Source organism: Schistocerca gregaria, chromosome 2, assembly GCF_023897955.1.
Source record: "Schistocerca gregaria isolate iqSchGreg1 chromosome 2, iqSchGreg1.2, whole genome shotgun sequence".
NCBI lineage: Eukaryota > Metazoa > Arthropoda > Insecta > Orthoptera > Acrididae > Schistocerca > Schistocerca gregaria.
Window position 1 is genome coordinate 688291111 of NC_064921.1, and position 25889 is coordinate 688316999.

Sequence of the window (25889 nt, forward strand, 5' to 3'; positions counted from 1 at the left end):
AATAAAATACTTAATTTGGAAGGCTTTCAAAGCAGAAGAAATAAAAAATGAAGGACAACATGGACAGAAAAAAGGAGGAGACTGCATGGGGAGGAAATGAGGGAATACTGGAAAAATAAGAAACAACAACAAAGGAAGAAGAGGAACTGAAGTTGTTATCATGATTCTAGTTGGTCAATTATTACTATTACTATTACTATTACTATTATTATTATTATTATTATTATTATTATTACCATAAGCAACTGCAGTACCTCGAGTGAATTCGAAAGTCATCAAAAATACCAAACCAAAGTTGTTGCATGACTTAGTAACTTACCACTCTAAACAGTCAACTGACTCTGATCCCTTGTCACTGGAAAAAGCAAGCATGTCAGGCAATGCTGAAAACTGGCAGAAAGGAATACAAGAAGAGTTTCAGCCTCACAAAGACAACCACATATGGGAGTTTAAAACTAAGATTTGAAAGGCCATACTGTATGCTATTAAGCATAGCTAGCAGTAAAAGACTGAGCTCAGAAGCAAGGGCTGGACTATGATGAAACATATGTACCAATTGTAATATATAACACATTAAGATATTTATTTGCTATGACTGCTAAACATGATCTTTACATTGATCACTTAGGTGTCACAGCTTTCTTACAAGGTGACTTAAATGAAGAGATTTGTATGAAAGTTCCAGGAGTATATCCAGTTACAAATACGGTGAAAGCTGCTGGTATTAAAATACTAAAAAGGTAGGGTATGGACTGAAACAAGGTCATTGCTTATGGAACTTGAAATCAGACAATACACTGTTGAATCAAAATTTCAAAAGAATGACAGCTGACTATTGTATCTACCACAAAAATGACATTGGTGAAACTACTATCTAATTGATTAGGTATCCAAATCACTAGGAACAGCAAAGACGGTTATTTGTAGAGAGACCACATACTCTATGTGGAGCAAATACTTAACAGATTCAGTATGAAAGAACATAAACCGATATCTACACCACTGGACAATAACAAAGTGGTCATTCATGATATGAGTCCAAAAACAGAGAAAGAGTAAGAAGCTATTTGTAATATATCCTATTTCAAAGCAACAGGGAGTTTAATTTATGCTCAGTCAGAAACCAGGCTAGACCAACCTTATTTAATAAGAATTGTCAGCCATTTTTTGTAATAATCTGGGCATACTGCACAAGCAGGCAGTTAAAAGGATTTTTAAATATCTAAAAGATATCAAAAATATGAAGCTATTGTTTTAAAAAGCAGGGAACTGCCACATAATACATTACTGTGATGCAGACTGTGCTAGAGATTCAGAAAACAGAAAGTGAACATCTCGGTATCTGTTTAAATATCAAGGAGCAATGATATCCTGGCCGATAAGACACAGCCAACATCATCTGTATCCACAACTGAGGCAGAATATGGTATATGGCTCAGACCTCAGAATATTAGGAGGTTAGACAGTGGAGTAACTTCAAACCCCAAGAATGATCCTAGCAAATTACTGTGTGTCAACAAAGTTGCAATCGACTTGCCTAAGACTAGTGGTTACAAGAGCCAAACCTAACAAGTAGGCACAAGAGACCACTTTATAAGAGAAAAAATAGCCATCCCAAGTCATTGTGGAGTACATACCTTCAGACCAAATGCTGGAAAACATGATGACAAAACTTCTGGCAAAGCCTCAACATCATCATGTAACATGTCTCACTTGTTAAATAATCTTTTGTGTTGCTGTGGCTAAATATGAACACACTGTTTTAATCTGACAAACTGTATTTAACGAAAGTTTTTATTTTGTTAATGTCTGTCGAACAGATCTGTTCATTCCAGTCAGATGCCACCAGCAAATTATTCCACTAACATTTCATCAGTGCCATTGTGTCTCATTCCCCTCATTTCTATTTCCTCTGACCAAATCACATTCTTACCCAGACCCTTACTTCCATGATGTCCTTGGCTCTCTTGTCTACACATGTCTCTCTATTACACTCAGACATGTCCCTCCACACTGGTGCTTTTATCCAGCTGCTAAAGAAAGATGAATAAGGGATTTGTTCTTCAGATGATAGAGCTGTTGCAATAAGCAGCAAATCAAATGTAGTTTTAGAAAGGGCAGCTACTGATACTTAGATGGATATTGATAAACAGTTTGCAAACAATTAGCTGTCATTAAGAAGTGAAAAAGACTCACTACGTGCCTTTCGGAGGCTGTGAGAGATTTCCACCCAACATATGTGCATAATATGAGGAAATAATGACAGAAGATGTTGCCAGTGTTAAATTCTAGGAATTAAAAGTTGATGACAAATTCAGCTGGAGTGGCATCTAATAAAATTGCTGAATTGTCAAAACAATTTTTTGTTGCAAATGCACTTCTGCAATGTAACAATAAAAAAGCTGGCATACTTTGCTTATTTCCATTCCGTAATGTCATACAATACATTATTTTGTGTACCAGTTACTCATAATGCCAAGCTGAAGTTTCGTGGGACCAAAAGAATGTAATACAAATTATTTGTTGTGCACTTTCAAGAATGACTTGAAGTAACCTATTCAAAGAACTAATTACTGCTTCTCAGTATATTTGTTCCTTGTTGAAATTTTCCATAACTAATCTCTCTCTTTCAAACCAACAGCCCATTTCATGTAATCAACAAGAATAAGAACAGTCTTCAGTGAGACTTGAAAGGTGCCCATTATCAAGGAATACACTCTTTCAAGAGCTTACAAGCAGTTAAAAAAAGTTAGGTGGTAATAAAATGCAGTTTGAGAGGAGGATAAAGGATTTACTGATGGCCAACTCCTACTCTTCCACCTACAAATACCCGTAATTACATGAATTGGTTTTGCTACGTCACAGAACTACACAGGATTTCAGCACAGCTTCAGTACAGTAATGCTGCCTCTGTGTCTTGCAAACTGATTTTGTTTTAGATGATGCTTAGCTACAGTAGTCTTGGTATTAAATTATGTGCATGACTATTTACACTTTTAAATGTTTGTGGTAAGTTTTATAATTGGTGTGTAGACAATAAATGTGATTTTTCCCCCCACATCCCCCCTTAGGATCTTTTGAGGGAAATATATATGTATAGTACATGTTTCTGCTTTTCTAACATTTTTATGTCCTTGATGATCTCACTATGGTTTATGGAACACTGTATCTAATTTAACTCTAAAACCAAAAATACCTTTACCACTGTCATAAATTAAACCCAAAATCAGATATACCATATGAATGTTGGACCACCATTTGATGATCGTTATATGACTAACTGAAAACAGAGCAACATTGCTTACCTTTTGGTGATCCTTTCAGGACTGTCAGAACTATGAGTTGACATATTAAGTGGCCCAGATTCTGAAAAAAATCGTCGGGAATAGACAGAACATTTCAACTCCGCATAGTATGTTATGGACAGATCATATTACTGTAATAAAGTGTTATCCATAGAATACACATGTATAAAGGATAAATGTAAAACCATGAAAAATTTTAAATTCTATAATTCTTCTAACATTATTTTTGCTACTTCAAACAACTATAGTATGCTTGAAACCTTTGGTAAAAATATAAAGCCAATCCCGAGACATCAAATGCAGCCAGACAGGACTAATTACAAATTGTAAGGCAAGCTCAGTAATCCATCACAAAAACACAAATTAAATCCTTTTGTTGGGTAACAGTTATGGATCAAGAATGCAAAACATAGCAGAAATGAATATCAAGCACTAGTACACTTTTACAAGCATGCTTAGCAATGTCACTGGTGATTCATGGTGATGTGAGAAAGATATTAATACAGACCATATAACAAACAAATACCGTATGTTTAAAATGCAAGACAGACCGTAAGCACTATTATTCCAATAAAGGTAAAAGCTACAAGGATGCTCATCACACAAATATGAAGCTACGGTCCACGATTATCACAAGACAAAGGTGAAACACCCTGAGGAATATATACACACAAAGCTCAACAAATTCCTCCAATTAGTTAGGTGGTGGTGTTATATGGAAAGTGAGTAATCACTGTTCCTTTCACGGTATCATAGTTTGTATCATGTCTAATGCATCAGATAAAAAGCCATGCAAAACAAAGTGACCTCCTAACAGCTAACTCAACAGCACCAATATTCAAATGAACAAAGTGGAACATAAAATACAACATTCCACAACATTTAGGTATTTGCACACTTACATTCTGATGTATGGAAATTATATATACAAACCTTTAAACATCACCACTATCTTCCCTTTAGGTTACAGGTACAACACCTAACTGCAAAACATCAATTTCTTACTATGCTAAAACTTTATTACACTCTTTCTTAGTACCCTTCAAATATTACATTTATGTTTGTTTTTATAATGTGCTCACTTTATTTTCTTCTGTTGCCGCAAATTTTATTCCTCATGCTAAAAATGCTCTGCTTTTTTTTAATATCACAATTTCTGCACCAGTCTGGTCTACAGCCTTGGACTAATCTAAGTAATTTCACTGTCAAAACTAGAATGGGACTGTAGCCAGTCCTAGTTTGCATTTATGTTTTGTCTGTTACATACTTATTAATACAATTGTAATCCTGAACTATACTGTGGCTTTTTTATAAGTAATTTTAATATGAATAAAATAAATTCCTGCCTAAAAATTAGAACGGATAAATTAATCATATTATTTTATCATTTACAGCAGTATTTGTTCTTTGCAGATTCCTTCTTGTTATAGCAATGGTTTTCTTCCTGAATATCTTTAAATCATATTGACAATACTATGAAAAGGATATATTGCTACTCACCATACAGAAGAGATGCTAAGTTGCTTACACCAAAAGGACTTCTATACATCTGAGCTTTCAGCCAAAATGCCTTCTTCTAAAGTAGAAAACACATGATGCTCATCCCCACCACCTACATTGCTGCTCTCAGCAGCTCGCAGTCTGGCATCAGAGGTCAACGACAGTGGTCATGTGTGCACTTGCGTGAATGTGAGTGTCTTGTACATTAGAAGAAGTCCTTTTGGCCAAATCTCATATGTTAAGCCATCTTTTTGGTGTGCCTGCCTGTGACTTAACATTTCCTCTATATGGTGAATAGCAAACTATTCTTTTCATAATATTGCCATTTTTCCAGCACGGATTTTCTTTTGTTTAAACATATTGAAATTTATTCCTGAAATTCAACTTAACTGAAATAGATACTACCTAAAGTGGCATCTGAAACTTTGTGCCAGACCAGGACTCAAATCTAGATTTCTCACTTATCAGGTACAGTTGTCTTACCACTTATGCTATCCAAGCACGCTCCCTGGATTGACCAAAACTTCCACGTGTCACGCACGTATCGTCTCATAAGTTACTGATTCATTTACCCAGACTCGCAGATCTCGATTCCTGTTCAGGTTTTAGAATCAAGACAATAAGAAGTCACAGACGATCACTATAATTTTCATCACAGACCCGCTTCGCTTTATATATATTTACATATCTGGGGAGCATGCTCAGATAGTCTAAGCGGTAAAGCGACTACTCATGATAAGCGAGAAATCTGGCTTCATGTCCCAGTCTGGCAAATTTTCATATGCCACTTTATGTAATACTTCTTTACCTATCACAGTTTAGTTAAATTTCAGGAATATATTTCAATATTTGAAACTGTAATTCGTCATCAATAATAATTTATATGATATTGTTTACAAGTTATGTCCAGAGCAAATGTTTACTGGACATTTTTTCTTGTTTTGGTCCATACTACTACTACTACTCAAAATGTGGAAAGCAAAGAGCTTGCAGTAGAAGAGATTTGCTTGAAACCAAAGAGCTTGCAGTAGAAGAGATTTGCTTCACAGTATCAAAGATGAAAAATTGCTCGTAGCTCTTAAGTTATGCCCCCATGTTTACTGAGACTTTTTTTGCTTCCAGTATTGTGTACTTTTAACTTTATGTGTCTACGCCATTAATTATGATACATCCCATATATATATAACACAACTTCAAACAATGTACTGGAACATGAAGAAATGCTACTTTTTTACACTTACCACAAAGTGGAAGCTCTTCTATGAGAAGGGAACTTGGGCTGGTTTCATCCAATGTTTCTAGGTTTCTGGAGAAAAAAAATAAAGAAATACATAAAACTAAAAACTATCAACAACAACTACACAGCTGCAATAAAAGTGACAGATAATTTCACGAAATACTTGGCATAAACAGTCTTTAGTGCTTTTGTTTGTTTGTTGCCATTATTGTTATGAATATCTACAGGTTATGTGAAAATTCTTCCAGTGTACCGATTCTTTTATGCTGATGTTTAATTTTCACAAATCAACTCTCTGTACTTTCTTTTTAGTGAAAAATAAATTTTGTTCCCAAATGCAGTAGATTTAAATTCCGTTGTTGTTGTTGTTGTTGTTGTTGTCGTCGTCGTAGTCGTCACTCTCTACAATCTGAAGACTGATTTGATGGAGATCTCGACACTAATCTCTCCTGTGCACACCTCATTACTCTACATAACTACGGCAACATACAAGCATTAGCACCTGCTTACTGTATTCATGCCTATGTCTCCCTCTACAATTTTAATACCCACAATTGTCTCCATTAACAAACTTAATATTCCTTGATACATCAGGATGTGTCCTACCACGCAATGTATTCCTACTTCTTGTCAAGTCGCAACAAATGTGTCTTTTTTCCACCTCAGTTCAACTCAATTTGTCCTTATTAGTTATTCAGTCTATTCATCCAATCTTCAGCCTTCTTCTATAGCACCACACTTATTGTCTGAATAGCTTATCATACTTTCACTTTTGTGTGATGCTACACTCCAGACATATACTTTCACAAAAGACTTCCTAACATTTAAATTTGTGTTAGATATTAACAAATTCATCATTTTCAGAATTTTTTTACTTATTATTGTCAGTCTACATTTTATAGCTTCGTTACCTTGGCCATTATCATTTACTTTGCTACTCAAACACCAAAACTTATTTGCAGCTTTTAGTATCTCATTTCCTAATCCAATTCCTTGGCATAACTTGATTTAACTTTGATACATTCCATTACATTTTCGTTGATGTTCATCTTATAATATTTTTTCAAGAAAGCACCCATTCCATTCAACTGCTCTTCCAGGTCATTTGTTCTGTCCTTTGCTGTCTCAGAAAATTACCATGTCATCCTTAAGCCTCAAAGTTTTAATTTATTTCTCCTGGTCGTTAATTTTTCTCCAAACTTTTCTTTTGTTTCCTTTGCAGCTTGCATAATGTACAAATTGAATAACATCAGGAATAAGCTGCAACCCTGCCTCACTCCATTTCAACCACTGCTTCCCTTATGTGTCCTTGAACTCTTACAACTACAGTCTGGTTTCTGAGCAAGTTGCAAATAAACTTTCATGCTCTGTATTTTACTCCTGATCCCTTCAGAATTTTGAAAAGCATAGCCCAGTCAATATTTTCACAAGTTCTCTCTAAATGTACAACTTCTATGAATGGTCGTTTGCCTTTTTTTCAACCTATATTCTAAGGTATGGCATTGCACCAGTATTGCTGCATGTACTCCTACATTTCTCAGGAACCCAAACTAACCAATGCTGAGATAAGCTATCAGTTTTTCCTTTTTTCCATAAATTTGTGTCAATATTTTGCAACCGTGAATTATAAATTGATGGTTCAGTAGTATTCACACCTGTCACCACCTGCCTTCTTTGGAAATATTGTTGTTATATTCTTTCTGAAGTCTGAAGATATTTGCCCTGTCTCATATAACTGGTACATCTGGTGGAGTTGTTTTGTAATTGCTGGCTCTCCCACGGAACTCAATATTTCTGAGAGAATGTCGTCTTCTGTATTCGAGAGCCTTGGTTTCCACTTACGTCAAAGTATTCTTGCAGTACCATATTTTCAATCTCATACTTATCTACTTCCTTTTCCCTTTCTACAATATCATCCTTAAGTTTTTTCTCCGATATGCAGACCCTCTATATATTCTTTCCACCTTTGGTTAGTACTGACTTGTTGTCTAAACACTTGATGTTCATATATCTGCTTCTTATCTCTCCGAGGTCTCTTAATTTTCCTGTCATTGGAATCTATCTTTCCCCTAGTCACGCATGTTTCTGCAGTGTCACATTTGTCCTCTAACCATTCCCTGTTAAGCCATTTTTCATTGCCTATCAATCTCATCTTCAAGATGACTGTATTGTCTTTCTTTTCCTACATTCTCACACTTTCTTCTTCCGTCACTTACATTCAGTATCACCTGTGTTACCCAATGATTTCTATTAAACCTCTTCTTTTTACCTGTGATCCTTTGCTACCTACACTATTTCATTCTTCAAAGTTACCAACTCGTCTTCTACTGTATTCATTTCCACTGTGTCAATCCAACATTGCCTAATGCTGACTCAAACTCCCAAGAATCACTGGTTCTTTCAGTTTATCCAGGTCCCATCTTCTTTAATACCTATTTATTTGCACTTTCTAGATTTTAATCTGCAGTTCATAACCAATTAATTATGGTAGACATCCACATCTGTATCCTGGATATGTCTTACTGTTTGAAATCTTGTTTCTAAATCTCTATTTTAGCATTATATTCCCAGGTCCCTTTCATGTATACAACAACCTTCCACAAATCTTAATACAAGTGTTAGTGGTGATTAAATTATGCTCTGGGCAAAATTCTACCAGGTGGCTCCCCATTCATTACTTTCTTCCATTCCATGTTTATCTTGTATTTTGCCTCCACTTCCTTTCTCTACCATACAATTCCAGTCATCTGTCACAATTAAATTTTCATCTCCCTTTAAGTATCTGAATAATTTCCTTTATCTCATCACACATTCATCTAGTTACAATACATTAGGGGATGCTGCAGGAATTAGATTAGGAAATCAGACACTAAAGGTAGTAGGTGAGCTTTGCTATTGGATAGCACAATAAATAATGATGACTGAAGCAGACAGGATATAAAATGCAGACTGGCAATGGCATGACAAGCATTTTTAAAGAAGAGAAATTTGTTAACAGTAATGTAAATTTAAATTTAGGAAGTCTTTTTTGAAGGTATTTGTTTGGAGTGTAGCCTTGTACATAAGTGAAATGTGGACACAGGCAGAACAGACAAGAAAGGAATATAAGCTTTTGGAATGTGATGTTATAGAAGAATTCTGAAGATTAGATGGGTGCCTCAGGTGACTAATGAGAAAGCACTGAACAAAACTGGGGAGAAAAAGAGATTTGTAGCACAACTTTATTAAAAGAAGGGACCGGTTGATAGGACACATTCTGAGGTGGAAGTAATCATCTATTTAGTATGGGGGGAAACGTGTGCTGTAAAACTGTAGAAGGAGACCAGGAGATGAATGCAGTACGCAGGTTCAAATAGATGCAGGTTGCAGCAGTCATTAGTAAATTAAGAGGCTTGCACAGTGTGGGTGAGTAGTGAGGAAAACTGTATCAAACTGCCCCTTGGGCTGAAAATTTGAACAACAACAACCATATTCTTGCAATTCTTCTTCATCCGCAGAGCTAGTTGCCATATCAAACCTGTACTACTGTGGTGGGTATTGGCTTCATGTTTGTCTTGGTATGATGATGCACATTAAACCAGAACTCCTTCTGCTTCTGGCACTACACTCACAAATTCCCTCTATATCTAACTACAACCTGTATATTTCCCTTTTTAAATTTTCTAACATGCCTATCCAATTAAGTGATCCAATATTTTATGCACCGACCAGTAAATTTTTCCTCATGACATCCATCATCCTCCTAAGTAGTCGCCACCTGGAGATCCACTTGGGAACCTATTTTATCTCCAGAATATTTCAGCCAAGAAGGTGCTAACACCATTAAGCCAAACAGTACAGCTGACATCCTCAGGAAAAATAACAGCTGTTGTTTCCCCTTGCTTTCAGCTGTTAATGGTACTAACACAGCAATGCCATGTTGGCTATTATTACCAGCACAGTTCAATCAATCGCACACACTGTAGCCCATGCCAGCTCCAGAAAAGACAGTTGCCCCTCTTCAGAGACCACAAGTTTTCTTGTTTTGCTGCTGTGTAGATTACCACAGTAAGTTTCTAGGAGACAGTCGGATATCGTGTATACGTTCATGGCATACAGATTCCAGTCCAACGGTCAGATCTCTGCATCTTTTTGAGAGCTGTCAGTTAGCTACAGACCTCTTGAATACTGTCTTCAGGATAGTGACAAGTTTAACCCTGTCTCATGGGTCAAAGCAAGGCTGGTGACCTGATTTAGACTGATTTCACACGGGTAGCAGTGCATTCAATTAATCTAGGTCCACCAATAAATGTTTCAGATTAAATTTGTGCAGCAGAACATCAAGTAATATCAAGTTTGTTTACATGGCCATCCTACGCAGCAAGCACAGAAACACCTGTTATGTAAATAAATCCGCTTTTTCCGCCTGCAACTTAGTTTATTGTTTCTAGACGCATTTGGACCAGACCAGATGAGAGGAAACATTGATCACAGCAAACTGTAAGTAATTACTTGTTTACATACAAAACTGTATCATTTTAGATCCCACTGAAGATGACTTACAGCGAGAAAAAGGCAAAATGCATCTGGGAAAAATAAATTAAGTAGCAGCAAGTAAAGGGGGTTTAATTTACAAAACAAGTGTATCATGTAATATGTCTTGCACACTGCTAAGAGTGTGTGACTTCTCACCACGGCTGCAAGCAGAAATTGGTGCGACACTACAAAAACACCAAGGACTGGAGGGAATATTTCAAATTCCAGGATAGTCTCTCCTCATGGTTATAGCTCAGATTGTATTATTTGTCCTCCTCTGACATGGGAAACAATGTATCCAGCTATTCATGAGAACTTGCAATTTATGCATTGTGAAAACCAGTGTACCATTGTAGTCATATACATTTGTCAGAGGTCTGCAAGGGGACAAAGTTTTTCCCTCAAGTTCAACTAGAATTCTAGGGTCATTCTAAGAAAGTCTAGACTCAGTAGTGTGTAAAAACCCAGATCATGCAATACTAGTTGGAGGCAACTTTAATCTAGCAAGTACAGGCCAGGACGTCTATGGATTCATTGCAGGGGGTACAGATAGACACACAAACGAACAGACAGGCAGGCAGACAGGCTGCATGCATCTCGTGAAGTTCTTCAGAACACATTTTCTGAAAACCGTCTTGCGCAGCTAGTCCGACAGCTCAGACACAATGGAAATATCTCATAGCTACAAACAGAGAGGACCTTAATGACAACGTCATTATAGAGATGGGGATTAGTAACAATGATATTATAGTGACTATGCTTATGAAAGTTAATAAATCAGTCAAGAAGGCTAGGAGTGTGTTCCTGCTAGAAAAAGCAGATAAGCAGTTGTGAATATCTCACTTAGACAATGAACTGACATGATTTAGTTCCAGTATGATGGATACAGAGGAATTATGGGTAAAGTTTAAAGAGAGTGTGAATCATACTCTGAACAAGTATGAACCTAGTAAGTGGATTAAGGATGGAAAATGCCTATCAAATTTCAACTATGAAATTTGGAAAATACTGAGGAAGCGAAGGCTGTTGCATTCTTGGTTCAAAAGAGAATGCATAAATGATGACAGGCAAAGGTTAGTAAAGATTCATGCATCCATAAAAAGTATTGTGTGAAGAACACAATAACTACCACCGTCACACCATTGCAAAAGGTATGGCAAGGAATCCGAGAATGTTCCGGTCCTATGTAAAATCACTAAGTGAGCCTGAGGCTTCCCTTCAGTCATTTGACCAGTTTGGTGTGGCAGTAGAAGATAACAAATTGAAAGCTGAAGTTTTAAATTTCACATTTAAGATTTGTACAAACATACCATCGTTTGATCATCACACAATGCCCCGTATGGACGACGTAGTAATAAACATGTCTGGTGTAGAGAAACAATTGGAAGAGTTAAAAACAAGCAAGTTGTTATGTCCTAATGGAATCTCAATTTCAGTTGAGTACTCTAAGGCATTGGCCCCTAGCTAACCTTGCATTTATCACAAATCGCTCAACCAGCACGATGTCCCAAGCAACTAGAAAAAAGTGCAGGCGACTCATGTATATAAGAAGTGTAAGAGAATGGACCACGCAAAATCACAGCAATATCCATATCATCGGTTTGCTGCAGAATTCTGAAACATATTCTGAGGTCAACTACAATAAATTTCCTAGCTACCAAAAACCCTATGTCCACGAATCAACACAGTTTTAGAAAGTGTTGTATCTGCCTGGTAGTCGTTTCCCTTGCACACAAGGTAGGCCAAGCAGGCAGCCGCCCTGCCAGGAGGACATGTATGCATGGCTCATATAAACGCCGAGATATTTTCCTTGAATGGCCTGGGCTGTTTACCACAGAGTTACATCACCTCCATAGCATCTGGAGGCATCAACCTCACTAACGGGCAGCATGCTTGTCGCAGAAGAGAGCACTGTCAGCAGAGCACTATTTTGCTATGCCTGGCAATGTGCCCTTGCAGCACCAAGCAGATATCCATACACTCCCAACTATCTAGATCACCAGAGAGTGTGAAGTCAATTACACCCTACACCTCAACCTGGCGGCACGAGCAGTTCTGTCCAGCCACATCAGCAGTCCAATCGTAGCACTACAAGTTTGCAGTACTAGCAGTTTCATCTCAGCACTCTATGGCACATTTCATCCTAGTCTGTACCAGCAACATGTCAGACATCACACTCTGGCAGCACTGACCCAGTAACACCCCATGTCTATACCATGCTGCCTATCATCACTCTAGGTCTTTGTTTCCAATGTATGTAGCTGTGTGGCTATTCATAGAAGGACATTACAACTGAGTTTCATTTTATATATAACGTTATTCTTTTAAAAGAATATCTGCAATAGGAGGATACTATAGAAAGCATCAATCATGCAAAATTCAGCTTACCTTGTCTCTCATGATAGACTGTGAACTATGAACGAAGGGCAGACAGACAGATTCCATATTTCTAGATTTCCAAAAACATTTAATGTGGTGCGCCACTGCAGACTCTTAATGAAGATACAAGCATATGGAACAGATTCCTAGATACATGAGTAGCTAGAATACTTTGTATGTAATAGAACCCAGCATGTTGCCCTCAATAGCGAGTGTTCGTTGCATATGCACATTGCAGACAACACCACAGCAGAGCTATTTCTGTTGTATGTACTTGTGTGGATATTGATCCAAGAGCACTAAAATTGAGTTTCATTTTGTAAATAATGTTATTCTTTTAAAAGTATCTTCAGTCACTCTGTAGTGTAAGGACACTAAATTACTCAACAGCGAGTGTTTGTTGCATAGGCACATTACAGACAACATCACAGGAGAGGTACTTCTGTTGTATGTAATTGTGCAGATATTGATCCTAGGGCATTATAATTTTCATTTTGTAAATAACATTATTCTTTTAAAAGTATTTTCAGTCACTCTGCATTACGAGGATGCTGTATTGGCAACAAGGAAACAGGTTTTGTGTAGCATTACAGAGCTATAGTGCCTACAGGACTGCTGCTGTATTCTCCTCCTCTTGTCCACCACATTATTAGTGATGAGCCTGTGTTCATGTATAAGTAAGTTGTTGTTATTTTTGTTTTTGTTGTTTTTGGCTTCTCTCCTCTCAGTCTGCCATACTTCAATGGTTACAATAAAAAAATATGTTCTGACGTTGTCTTCTACCACACGTTTCATGTTTCAGTGTTTTTCAATCTGGTCTTAGAGTTTTTCTGTATATTGGTTTGTTTGCTAGAGCAGCTTTCACTTTCACATTAATCCTTGTGGGCTAGTTAGTTTTGCTGAGGGCCCTGTCAGGCCTAGTCCTGTCACTGCCACCATCCTTGCAGATGGCCCAGTTGTTCCACCTAGCATTGTCATGGCTGCTACTGTTGTTGTTGCCGGCCCAACCAATAGTTTCACTGGCACCGCTGATCCCACTGTGTCTCCTGCCAGGCCCCAGGTTGCACCTTCTTGGAAGTTTCACCACGAGCCCCGCCAATGACCAGCTCTTTCCCATCGCCGCCTGCGATGGAGGCCAGTCGCCATTCCCCGACACAGACATGGCATGTCTGTTTTCTTGTGGTAATTAGCGTTTCACGTCTGTATTGTCATATGGCTGACACTGAGATTTTGTAAAGTTTCTGTATTGTTCGTATGTGTCAAAAGTCACAGGTCCTACACCCCATGCTCAGCAGTATTGTTAGTTGTCTCTTGCAGTCTTCTTCTTATCTACGCACAGTGTTTTTGTTCAGTCTTTCCTTCTCATCCCGTGTGGTAAGTCTCCCCGACCCGCAGTTCTGAGTGACTTTCTCGAAATCTACCGCTTAACCTAGATCTGTCCAGTCATTTTTCTTCATCCCTCTTCCTTCCCTTTCAACTCTTCTGTCTGGAGGAGTCACTGGCTCCGAAAGCTTGCCAATTACAACCATCTTTTGTGTGTGTGTTCTGCTCCCACTTGGTGAGTAAATTTTTTATCCATCCAACTAAATAATTTTGTGAATAATTGATTGGTTTCATGTTATGATGGAGAAACTTTTGAGCAATGCTATGTGATAATGCTTTGGGTGAAGCTCAACAAGACACTGTTAGACACTCTTGGAATGCTTCAGGAAGCCTTCAGAGATGATTGCCTTTCCAAATCACAGTCAAAAAGATGGCACAAGATGTGTAGAGCAGGTCAGGAGGAGGTTGCTGACAACATTGGTTGGTTGACTGGTTGATTCGGAAAAGGAGCAGGGGGCAAGGGGTAAGGGAGGGGGGAGGGCAAACAGCAAGGTCACTGGTCGATTGGCTTAGGGAAGGATGGGAAAGGAAGGCAACCATGTCCTCTCAAAGGAACCATCCTGGCATTTGCCTGAAGCGATTTATGGACATCACGGAAAACAGGATGGCCAGACATGGGTTTGAACTGTCATCCTTCCGAATGCCAACAAGGCTCGTGCAGGACATCCATCAACATCACAAACAGATGACCATGTGCCTCATGTGGGCCACTTACTAAATCAGACAGTTGAAGGGTGTTCACTTGAAGTCAGAATTATCAGATCTGCCCAAAACAGTTGTTCATGAGATTGTGTCATAAGGCTTGGCCATGAGGATGATTTGTGCAAAACTTGTGCCCAGAGTTTTGGCTAACGTGCAAAAGCAACATCCAGTGGAAGTGTGGGTTTCTGTGAAGATGATTCCAATTTCCTGGACAATGTGAACATTGAGGATGACTCGTGGATCTTTCAGTACAATCTGGGGTAAAACAGGCAGAATGTGGAACGACATGACGCCACTGCCGTGTCAGAAGAAGGCTCGCATGAGCAAGTGCTGGGTGAAGTCCACGAGTTTGTAGCCCCTGGCCAGACCATCAGTGCTCTATTTTAGAAGGTAGTGCTTCAGAGTGAATCGCAATGTTGCATATGTCCAAAAGGAGCTTTGCGCATCATGCAAACTGCATAACGACAACGTGCCAGCTCATACCGCCTTTGTTGTCATAGATTGCCTGACTTGAATCTGCGTAACAATGGTACCCCAACTGACCTTCAATCCAAAGCTGGCCCCCAGCAGACATTTTTTCATTTCATCAGCTAAAAAGGGACCTTAAAAGAAAGTATCTCTCATCTGTGGACAACATGAATTACTTTGACGCCTTCCCTGAAGAGTGTCCCAACTGGGGAGTACAGAGTGCTTATGCTGCATGGAAATCGCACAAACAATGTATTGATGCAGAAGGGTTATACTTCAAAGAATTTAAGTTGTCAAACCTACCCCAGAAAAACAAGGGAAGGGAGGGCAGGGAGGCAGCAGTGACTTTACTTTCCGGACAAACCCTGTATCCACCTGGTAGTCATTTCCTCAACACACCAAGCAGGCTGAGGGGGTATATGCCCTGTCAGGAGGGAGTGTGTAAACAGCTCTCATAAACACTGAGATATTTTCCTTCTATAGCCTGGGCTGTTTACCATAGAGTTCCATGTCGAGCCACAGTGCCTGGGGGCACCATCCTCACCAACAGGCAGTGTGCTTGTTGCAGTAGAGAGCACTGCCTGCAGAGCTCAGTTTTGCTACACCAAGTCGTGTGCCCTCCTAGTGCCATGCAGATTCATCTGCTCCTGACTATTTTGGTCACCGCCGGACCATGCGAAGTCAGTTACGCCCTGGGCCATGAACCAGCATTTCTAGCAGTTCCGTTCAGCCACACCAGCAGTTCAATCATAGTGCTAAAAGCTGGCAGTGCTAGCACTTTCATCTCAGCACTCCATGCCAGCAGACCCGGCCCGGCACCAGCACCATGTCGTTCATCAGATGCCGGTAGTAATGGCCAATTAACATTCCACATCATCTTCACACCATTGCCTATTATGACCCTAGGGTTATTTTTTCATGTTGTATGGATATTCAGACAAGGACATTATACTTCAGTTTTGTTTTTTATATAAAATCATTCTTTTAAAACTGTCTTCAATCACTCCACAGTACTAGGATAACATAGAAAGCATCACTCATGCAAAATTCAGCTTGTCCTTGTTTCAGATTTCTAGATTTCCAAAAACTTTAACATGGTGCTGCACTGCAGACTGTTATCGAAGGTACAAGAATGTGGAATAGATTCCCAGGTACATGACTGGCTTGAATACCTCTTATGCAATAGAAGCCCAACATGTTGTCCTCAACTTCAAGTGTTCATCAGAGATAAAGGTGACAGGATTGCTATTATTTTCTACATACTGGATTTCAGTGGTCATTGTTGTTCAGTTGCCAAAAACATACACTGGGCTGTTCACGACACTACGCAACAGATCTAACATAACAAAAATAATGCAAAGGGCCATGGTTTTTAATTTAATTGTTATATTAAGGGAATCCACTTTTGTCTACTAGTTGTACCACAATTCTACCTGCTTTGGAAGTGAAATGAAAGTCTTGGAGTCAGTCTGCTTTCTGTCACTGTGTGGCAACAATCCAAATTACAGTATGTGTATGTATGAAGAAAACAAAAGACTACTAGATATATTACTTGAAGAAGCAGAAGAAACATATGATAATTAGATTCAGAATAATCTGATAATATCCTGTTTCTAATTGGGAACGAAACACAAATTTATGCTGAAAATGTTGAAACTTATAGAACAGGTAGAGACATATCAGCTGGACATGGAAAGAAAGAAATTTTATTGTTTTTAACATCATTTTTGGTATTACCTGTGCATATGTAGTGTATAAACCTGTGGACAAGTTGAAGACTTCAATACAGTAACATTACAACATAAATTTTCTACACTATAACATTATTTAGCTTCTTATACCTTGGTGCGTTTTCAATGCCCCACACCAGTACTAATGTTATAGAACAGTGCACCAGTCAATAAGGGTTAATGAGTATCAGTTTTAGTTATTTACATGTTATGAAGCCCATATGTTTTAGGGAACATATTTCATTCTAAACAGGTGTAAAAATTTGATGTTTAAATAAGGCTATGCACCGACTATCATTTAGAATAGGAAATGCACACTGACTCCTCGTAGGAGGCACTGTCTGGAAACTAACCAACCTGTTTTTTGTTATCTCTTATTCTTTGCCTCTTTGGAATAAACACCAGTCTGTAGTCTTGAAACTAAAAATCTTAACAAATAGCAGATAGTATTTATTTAATAATGTATGCCATATTACAATTCTGGATTCATTTTTTCACACATTTGTTAAACTTGAGCTCATACTGTTCAGCTGATGACCAGTTTCTTGACTGTGTAACTCAAATGTTGCCTAAATCATCTTACTCCTCACACCCAACTACAGTCCAGTGGCAGAATTTAACACCCTACTTATAACATTGTTGAAGAACAGTTTTTAAAAACACTATCAATGAATCGTTTGCTGTTATAAAATTCTTCAAAATAAGATACTAAGTGTAGTAAAGAAGATATACCATATTTACATCATGTATTAGAGTAAACACAGTGTCTTGCAGTAATCCATCAGTAAAGTTGCACAGGTTGCAATGTACAGCAGTCAATCATTCCAATGAAAGCGATAGTACAACTTTTCTATTACTTACAACAGAATTTAGTCAAAACAATTAAATATTTGAATTAGGAATTCCGCAGTGGGTTCCCAGGTACCAAGATTATGGTACTAAGTATTTCAGATACTGATACACAGACTTTTTTGAAAATAGTGAATGGCTGTTGTAGACTTTCATGAAAAGGTTGCACACAGATGTTACATGAGTCATTATCAGGAGCAGACTGAGGATTTTAGGTGGTGACTGAGTAGAAACTGGCGCTGAACAAATTGTTATTTAAGAAACTAAATAATTATTTGAAAAACTACTAGGTTACATTTTGCAACTCAAGATGGGCAATAAGTATTAACACTAATTTAGTTTATGAATTATATGGTGGTTTAGGAAATTAGAAAAGTTTATGAAACCATTTAACACATCCACTTGGGACTACCATACTTACAGGTAGATGTGTCATATTGACTTACGCAAAAAGCTTAACTAATGGCTTAATCAGTTGATTAAATTTGCCACTTTGTGCACAAAATTCAGATCAACAAAGGTACAATGGCAAAGGTCAGAATTTAAAAGCACAGAGTCAAAATGTGCAAAGGAAAATGTGACTGCTTCTGAACTTTAATGTTAATTAGATGATAAATTAATTAGTTCCACAGATATTAAAATATGTTTCTGAAAATTTGGAATGCAAATTTTTCTAATGTGTTTTGTCAGAATGATCAGACCTACCGATTAGCTCACTAGAAATTTACTCTCACTTGCTGCATTAAGAAGTTCAATTATCCATATCTTTTATTAACAAAATTATGAGAAGGAAAGTTGCTACTCACCATATATCTGAGATGTGGAGTTGCAGATAGGCACAACAAAAAGACTTTCACAATTACAGCCTCCAGCCATTAAGGTCTTCATCAACAATAGACACACACACACACACACACACACACACACACACACACAACTCTCACACATGATTAGTCTCAGGCAACTAAAACTCCACTGCGAGCAGCAGCACCAGTGCATGATAGGAGTGGCGATTGGGTGGGGGTAAGGAGGAGGCTGGGGCAGGATGGCGGAGGGTTAGTATGATGGATGTGGCAGACACCGAAGTGCTGCAGGTTAGACTGAGGGCAGGGAAGAGGTGAGGAGGTAGGAAGAAGCGGAAAATGAGAGAAATAAAAAGACTGGGTGTGGTGGTGGAATAACGGCTGTGAAGGGGTTGGATGGGTGAGGACAATGACTAACAAAGGTTTAGGTCAGAATAGTTACGGGAACGTAGGATGTATTGCAGGGAATGTTCCCATCTGTGCAGTTCAGAAAAGCTGGAGTTAGTGGGAAGGACCCATATGGTACAGGCTGGGAAGAAGTCATTGAAATGAAGGACATCGTGTTCGGTAGCATGTTAGGCAACAGGGTGGTCCACTTGTTTCTTGGCCACAGTTTGTCAGTGGCCATTCACACAGACAGACAGCTTGTTGGTTGTCATGCCTACATAGAACGTAGCACAGTGGTTGCAGTTTATCTTGTAGGCCACAAAACTCGTTTCAAAGCTAGCCCCGCCTTTGGTGGGATAGGTGATCTTAGTGACTGGAGTGGAGTAGGTGGTGGTGGGAGGATGTATGGAACAGGTCTTGCATCTAGGTCTAGTACAGGCATATGAGCCATGAGGTAAAGGATTGGGAGCAGGGGTTGTGTAAGGACGAATGAGTATATTGTGTAGGTTCGGTGGACAGCAGAATACCACTGTGGGAGGGGCCGGAAGGATAGTGGGCAGAACATTTCTCATTTCAGGCCACAACGAGAAGTAATTGAATCCCTGGCAGAGAATGTAATTCAGTTGCTCCAGACCTGGGTGGTACTGAGCTATGAGGGGAAAGCTCCTATTTAGTCAGACAAATGGACTTTGGGAGATGATGGGCGACTCACGGGTGACTATGTTGTACGGAAGGGACTTCTTGGTATGAAAAAGGTGGCAGCTGTCAAAGTGGAGGTATTTCTGGTGGTTAGTAAGTCTGATACGGATGGAGGAACTGATATAGCCATCTTTGAGGTGGAGGTCAACGCCTAGGAAGGTGGCTTGTTGGGTTGATTAGAAACAAGTGAAGCAAATGGGGGACAAGTTGTTGAGGTTCTAGAGGAATGTGGATAGGGTGTTCTCACATTTGATCCAAATAGCAAAGATGTCATCAATTAATCTGAACCAGGTGAGGGGTTTAGGATTCTGGGTTTTTAGGAAGGATTCATCTAGATGGCCCATGTATAGGTTGGCACAATATGGTGCCATGTGGGTGCCCATAGCCATACTTCGGATTTGTTGTAGGTAATGCCTTCAAAGCAGAAGTAATTGTGGGTAAGAATATAGTAGTTGGTCATGGGGACTAGGAAGGAGGTTGTAGGTTTGGAATCCAATGAGCATTGGGAAAAGTAGTACTCAATAGCAGTAAGGCCATGGGCATTGGGGATGTTAGTGTACAGGGAGGTGGCAAGAGTAGTAACTAGCAGGGCACCATGTAGTGAACGGACAGGAACTGTGGCGAGTATGTGCAGGAAATGGTTGGTATTTTTAATACAGGATTGTAGGTTCCAAGTAATAGGTTGAAGGTTTTGGACTACAAGAGCAATGGGGGCACAGTAACTGGCCACAATGGGGCGTCCTGGGTGGTTAGGTTTGAGGACTTCAGGAAGCAAATGGTGCCCTGCTAGTTATTATTGATGCCATCTCCCTGTACACTAACATCCCTAATGCCAATTGCCTTACTGATATTGAGTACTACGTTTCCCACTCCCGTCAGATTCCAAACCAACAACCTCCTTCCTGGTCGTCATGACCAACTATTATATCCTCACCCACAATTACTTCTCCATTGAAGGCATTACCTACAAACAAATCCGAAGTATGGCTAAAGGCACCCGCATGGCACCATCTTGTGCCAACCTATACATCTAGAGGAATCCAACCTAAAAACCCAGAATCCTAAACCCCTCACCTGGTCCAGATTAACTGATGACATCTTTGCTATCTGTATCAAATGTGAGGACACCCTATCCACATTACTCCAGAACCTTAACAACTTGTTCCCTATTTGCTGCACCTGATCCCACTCAACCCAATAAGTCACCTTCCTAGATGTCAACCTTCACCTCAAAGATGGCTGCACCATTTTCTCCATCCATATCAAACCTACTAACCACCAGCAATACCTCTACTTCAACAGCTGCCACCTTTTCCGTACCAAGGAGTCCCTTCTGTACAGCCTAACCACCCATGGTCATTGCATCTGCAGTGGCGAGCAGACCCTCTCGAAATATACTTACAGTCTCACTGAAGCCTTCACTGATGGTAATTATCCTCCCAACCTTGTACAAAAACAAATCTCACGTGCCTTATCTTTCCATTCTCCCAACACCTCCCAAAATCCCAGCGTCTGACCACAGAGGAGCATTCCCTTGGTAACTCAGTATCACCCAGGACTGGAGCAACTGAATTACACTCTCTGCCAGGGTTTCAATTACCTTTCATTGTGGCCTGAAATGAGAAATGTCCTGGCCACTATCCTTCCTGCCCCTCCCACAGTGATAATCTGCCGTCCACAAATCTACACAATATACTCATCCATCCTTACACAACCTCTGCCTCCAATCCTTTACGTCAAGGCTCATACCCCCGTAATAGACCTAGATGCAAGACCTGTCCCATACATCCTCCCACCACCACCTACTCTACTCCAGTCACTAATATCACCTATCCCATCAAAGGCGGGGCTACCTGTGAAACGAGTTGTGTGGCCTACAAGATAAACTGCAACCACTGTGCTGCGTTCTATGTACGCATGACAACCAACAAGCTGTCTGTCTATGTGAATGGCCACTGACAAACTGTGGCCATGAAACAAGTGGACCACCCTGTTGCTGATCACACTACCAAACACGATATCCTTCATTTCAATGACTGTTCACAGCCTGTGCCATATGGATCCTTCCCACCAACATCAGCTTCTCTGAACTGCACAGGTGGGAACATCGCCTGCAAGATATCCTATGTTCCCGTAACCTTCCTGGACTCAACCTTCATTAGTCACTGTCATCATTCATCCAGCCCCTGTCCTGTTCCCTACCCAGCACTACACAGCCGTCATTCCACCACCACACCCAGTCTTTTTACTTCTCTCCTTTTCCACTCCTTCCCTCTCCCCTGCCCTCAGTCTAACCTGCAGCACTTCAGTGTCTGCCACCCCCCCCCCCCCCATACTATCGCTCCCCCTCCCCGCCCCAGCCTCCTCCTCACCCTACCCAGACACCACTCCTACCGTGCACTGGTGCTGCTGCTTGCAGTGGGGTTTCAATTGCCTGAGACTGTAGTCATCCTGTGTGAGAGTTGCACTTGTGTGTGTATGTGTGTATGTATATGTGTGTGTGTGTGTGTGTGTGTGTGTGTGTGTGTGTGTGTGTGTGTGTGTGTGTGTGTTTATTGTTGATGAAGGCCTTATTGGCCGAAAGCTATAATGGTAAGAGTCTTTTAGTTGTGCCTATCTGTGACTAAGCATCTCCGCTATATGGTGGGTAGCAACTTTCCTTTTCTTAATATTGTTACATTCCATCATGGATTTTGCATTGTTTGATTTTATTAACAAACCTTTTGCAAAAGAAAAATCAACATATTAAAATCCAGAATGAGATTTTCACTCTGCAGTGGAGTGTGCACTGATATGAAACTTCTTGGCAGATTAAAACTGTGTGCCCGACCGAGACTCGAACTCGGGACCTTTGCCTTTCGCGGGCAAGTGCTCTACCATCCGAACTACCGAAGCACGACTCACCCCGGTACTCACAGCTTTACTTCTGCCAGTACCTCGTCTCCTACCTTCCAAACTTTACAGAAGCTCTCCTGCGAACCATGCAGAACTAGCACTCCTGAAAGAAAGGATATTGCGGAAACATGGCTTAGCCACAGCCTGGGGGATGTTTCCAGAATGAGATTTTCACTCTGCAGCAGAGTGTGCGCTGATATGAAACTTCCTGGCAGATTAAAACTGTGTGCCCGACCGAGACTCGAACTCGGGACCTTTGCCTTTCGCGGGCAAGTGCTCTACCATCTGAGCTACCGAAGCAAGACTCACGCCCGGTACTCACAGCTTTACTTCTGCCAGTACCTTGTCTCCTACCTTCCAAACTTTACAGAAGCTCTCCTGCGAACCATGCAGAACTAGCACTCCTGAAAGAAAGGATATTGCGGACACATAGCTTAGCCACAGCCTGGGGGATGTTTCCAGAATGAGATTTTCACGCTGCAGTGGAGTGTGCGCTGATATGAAACTTCCTGGCAGATTAGAACTGTGTGCCCGACCGAGACTCGAACTCGGGACCTTTGCCTTTCGCGGGCAAGTGCTCTTCCATCTGAGCTACCGAAGCACGACTCACGCCCGGTACTCACAGCTTTACTTCTGCCAGTACCTCGTCTCCTACCTTCCAAACTTTACAGAAGCTCTCCTGCGAACCATGCAGAACTAGCACTCCTGAAAGAAAGGATATTGCGGAGACATGGCTTAGCCACAGCCTGGGGGATGTTTCCAGAATGAGATTTTCTCTCTGCAGCGGAGTGTGGGCTGATATGGTTCGCAGGAGAGCTTCTGTAAAGTTTGGAAGGTAGGAGACGAGGTACTGGCAGAAGTAAAGCTGTGAGTACCGGGCGTGAGTCGTGCTTCGGTAGCTCAGATGGTAGAGCACTTGCCTGCGAAAGGCAAAGGTCCCGAGTTCGAGTCTCGGTCGGGCACACAGTTTTAATCTGCCAGGAAGTTTCAACATATTAAAATGATAACCTGAACAGTGAATTGAAGTGAGTTCGACCTAGGTAAAATTTTTAAATATTTATGTACATGCCACATCTAAATTGCGTAAGTTACTGTGTCACAATAGAATGAAGGTAAGAAAAAAATTAATTGTCCTAATAGCATATGGAGTAATTCCAACATGTTATGTCACATGTCCAACTGCTAGGCTGCTGCTCATGCTAACCAGTCAGGATAAATAAACTGAAGGATGTAAGTCTCCGGTATCACTGAATCTACAGCTACGTGATTACTCTGCTATTCTCAATAAAGTGCCTGGCAGAGGGTTCAATGAACCACCTTCAAGCCGTCTCTCTATCGTTCCACTCTTGATGGCGTGTGGGAAAAACATGCACTCAAATTTTTGTGTGCAAGCCCTGATTTCTCTTATTTTATCATGATGATCATTTCTCTCTATGTAGGTGGGTGCCAATAGAATGTTTTCACAATCGGAGGAGGAAACTGGTGATTGAATTTTCATGAGAAGATCCTGTCACAACGAAAAACGCCATTGTTTTAATGGCTGCCACTCCAATTCACATATCATGTCTGTGGCACTATCTCCCCTACTTCGCAATAATACAAAATGAGCTGCCCTTCTTCGTACACTTTCAATGTTATCTGTCAGTCCCATCTGATGCGGATCCCACACCAGACAGCAATACTCCAAAATAGGGTGGACAAGTGTGGTGTAAACAGTCTCTTTAGTAGATCTGTTCACCTTCTAAGTGTTCTGCCAATGGATCACAGTCTTTGGTTGGCTCTACCCATAACATTATCTATGTGATTGTTCCAATTTACGGTATTTGTAATTGTAATCCCTAAGTATTTAGTTGAATTTACAGCTTTCAGATTTGTGTGACTTATCACATAACTGAAATTTAGCAGATTTCTTTTAGTAGTCATGTGAATAGCTTCACATTTTTCTTTATTCCGGGTCAATTGCCACTTTTCACACCATACAGATATCTTACCTAAATCATTTTGCAATTCATTTTGGTCATCTGATGACTTTTACTAGACGGTAAATGACAGCATCATCTGCAAACAATCTAAGACGGCTATTGAGATTGTCTCCTATGTCGTTAATATAGATCAGGAACAATAGAATAATCTAATGAACTACACAGTTATTAAAATAAAATTGTGTATGATGAATTGGAGCAGGACAAAACGGCAACTTTAAGATACTATGCCCAAACTACTGTACTACAAGAACAGAGAAAAAACGTAAAAGCTGATAACACTTTGTGTGGGAAAAGAAGAGCCCTTGCAACTAGGAGTGCTGTTGCAATCTTTCAATTGCTATGTGCGTAAGACTGCTGATAGTACTCTACAGAGCTGCGATAACAGAAAACGTATCACCACATATACATATACAAAACTACAATAAGTGACAGGTAGAGGTCAATTCGCAGAGCAGCTGTGCCAAGCCCATTTTAACTATCGTGACTCTTTCTTCACTGTACACACTACAGTGATGTTAAAAAAAAGGTGGTGATTGACAACTTGCCATTGCTGATTGAATAATTCAGCATTAGCAAAAAAAGTAATAGTAAAAACGGGCAAATGCAACCACTTACCTGTAGATGACTGATGTAAGGCACACAGAGATATGCATCAGCATGGGTACATTATTAATTTTGTAGCCCCTAGATGCATTGAACTATCCTACAACGTTAAGGTTTTCATACGAATGATGATAAATGTTCCTCTGAAAAGGTTATGTCAGATAGCGATGAAAGGTCTCCACACTGTGTGTGTGTGTGTGTGTGTGTGTGTGTGTGTGTGTGTGTGTGTGTGTGTGTGTGTGTGGGGGGGGGGCGGTGCACAATTTAGACATGTTATGTTATTTGTATGTTCCATGGCTCATAATTGCAACCTCTCAACATGGAGTGGAAATGTGTGTACTTGAAACTAGATGACAGCTAGAAAACTAGTAACATCTCTGTATTGTTACATCATACATCTGTCAGTTACAGGTTCCTTCCTTTTTGCTTCTTCTTTCCATCTTGGAATT

The 25889-nt window shown here is 39.9% G+C and overlaps 1 protein-coding gene across 1 annotated transcript in view; it reads right to left on the bottom strand.

Moving 5' to 3' along the window:
- Positions 1-25889, bottom strand: part of LOC126335936 (uncharacterized) — a 78603-nt gene that overhangs the window by 35931 nt on the left and 16783 nt on the right. Inside the window, exons 4-5 of the mRNA XM_049999412.1 lie at positions 6047-6111; positions 3306-3366 (exon numbers count right to left, since the gene is read on the bottom strand). Of these exons, the coding sequence (XP_049855369.1) occupies positions 3306-3366; positions 6047-6111 (126 nt within the window). The remainder of the gene's footprint in view (positions 1-3305; positions 3367-6046; positions 6112-25889) is intronic.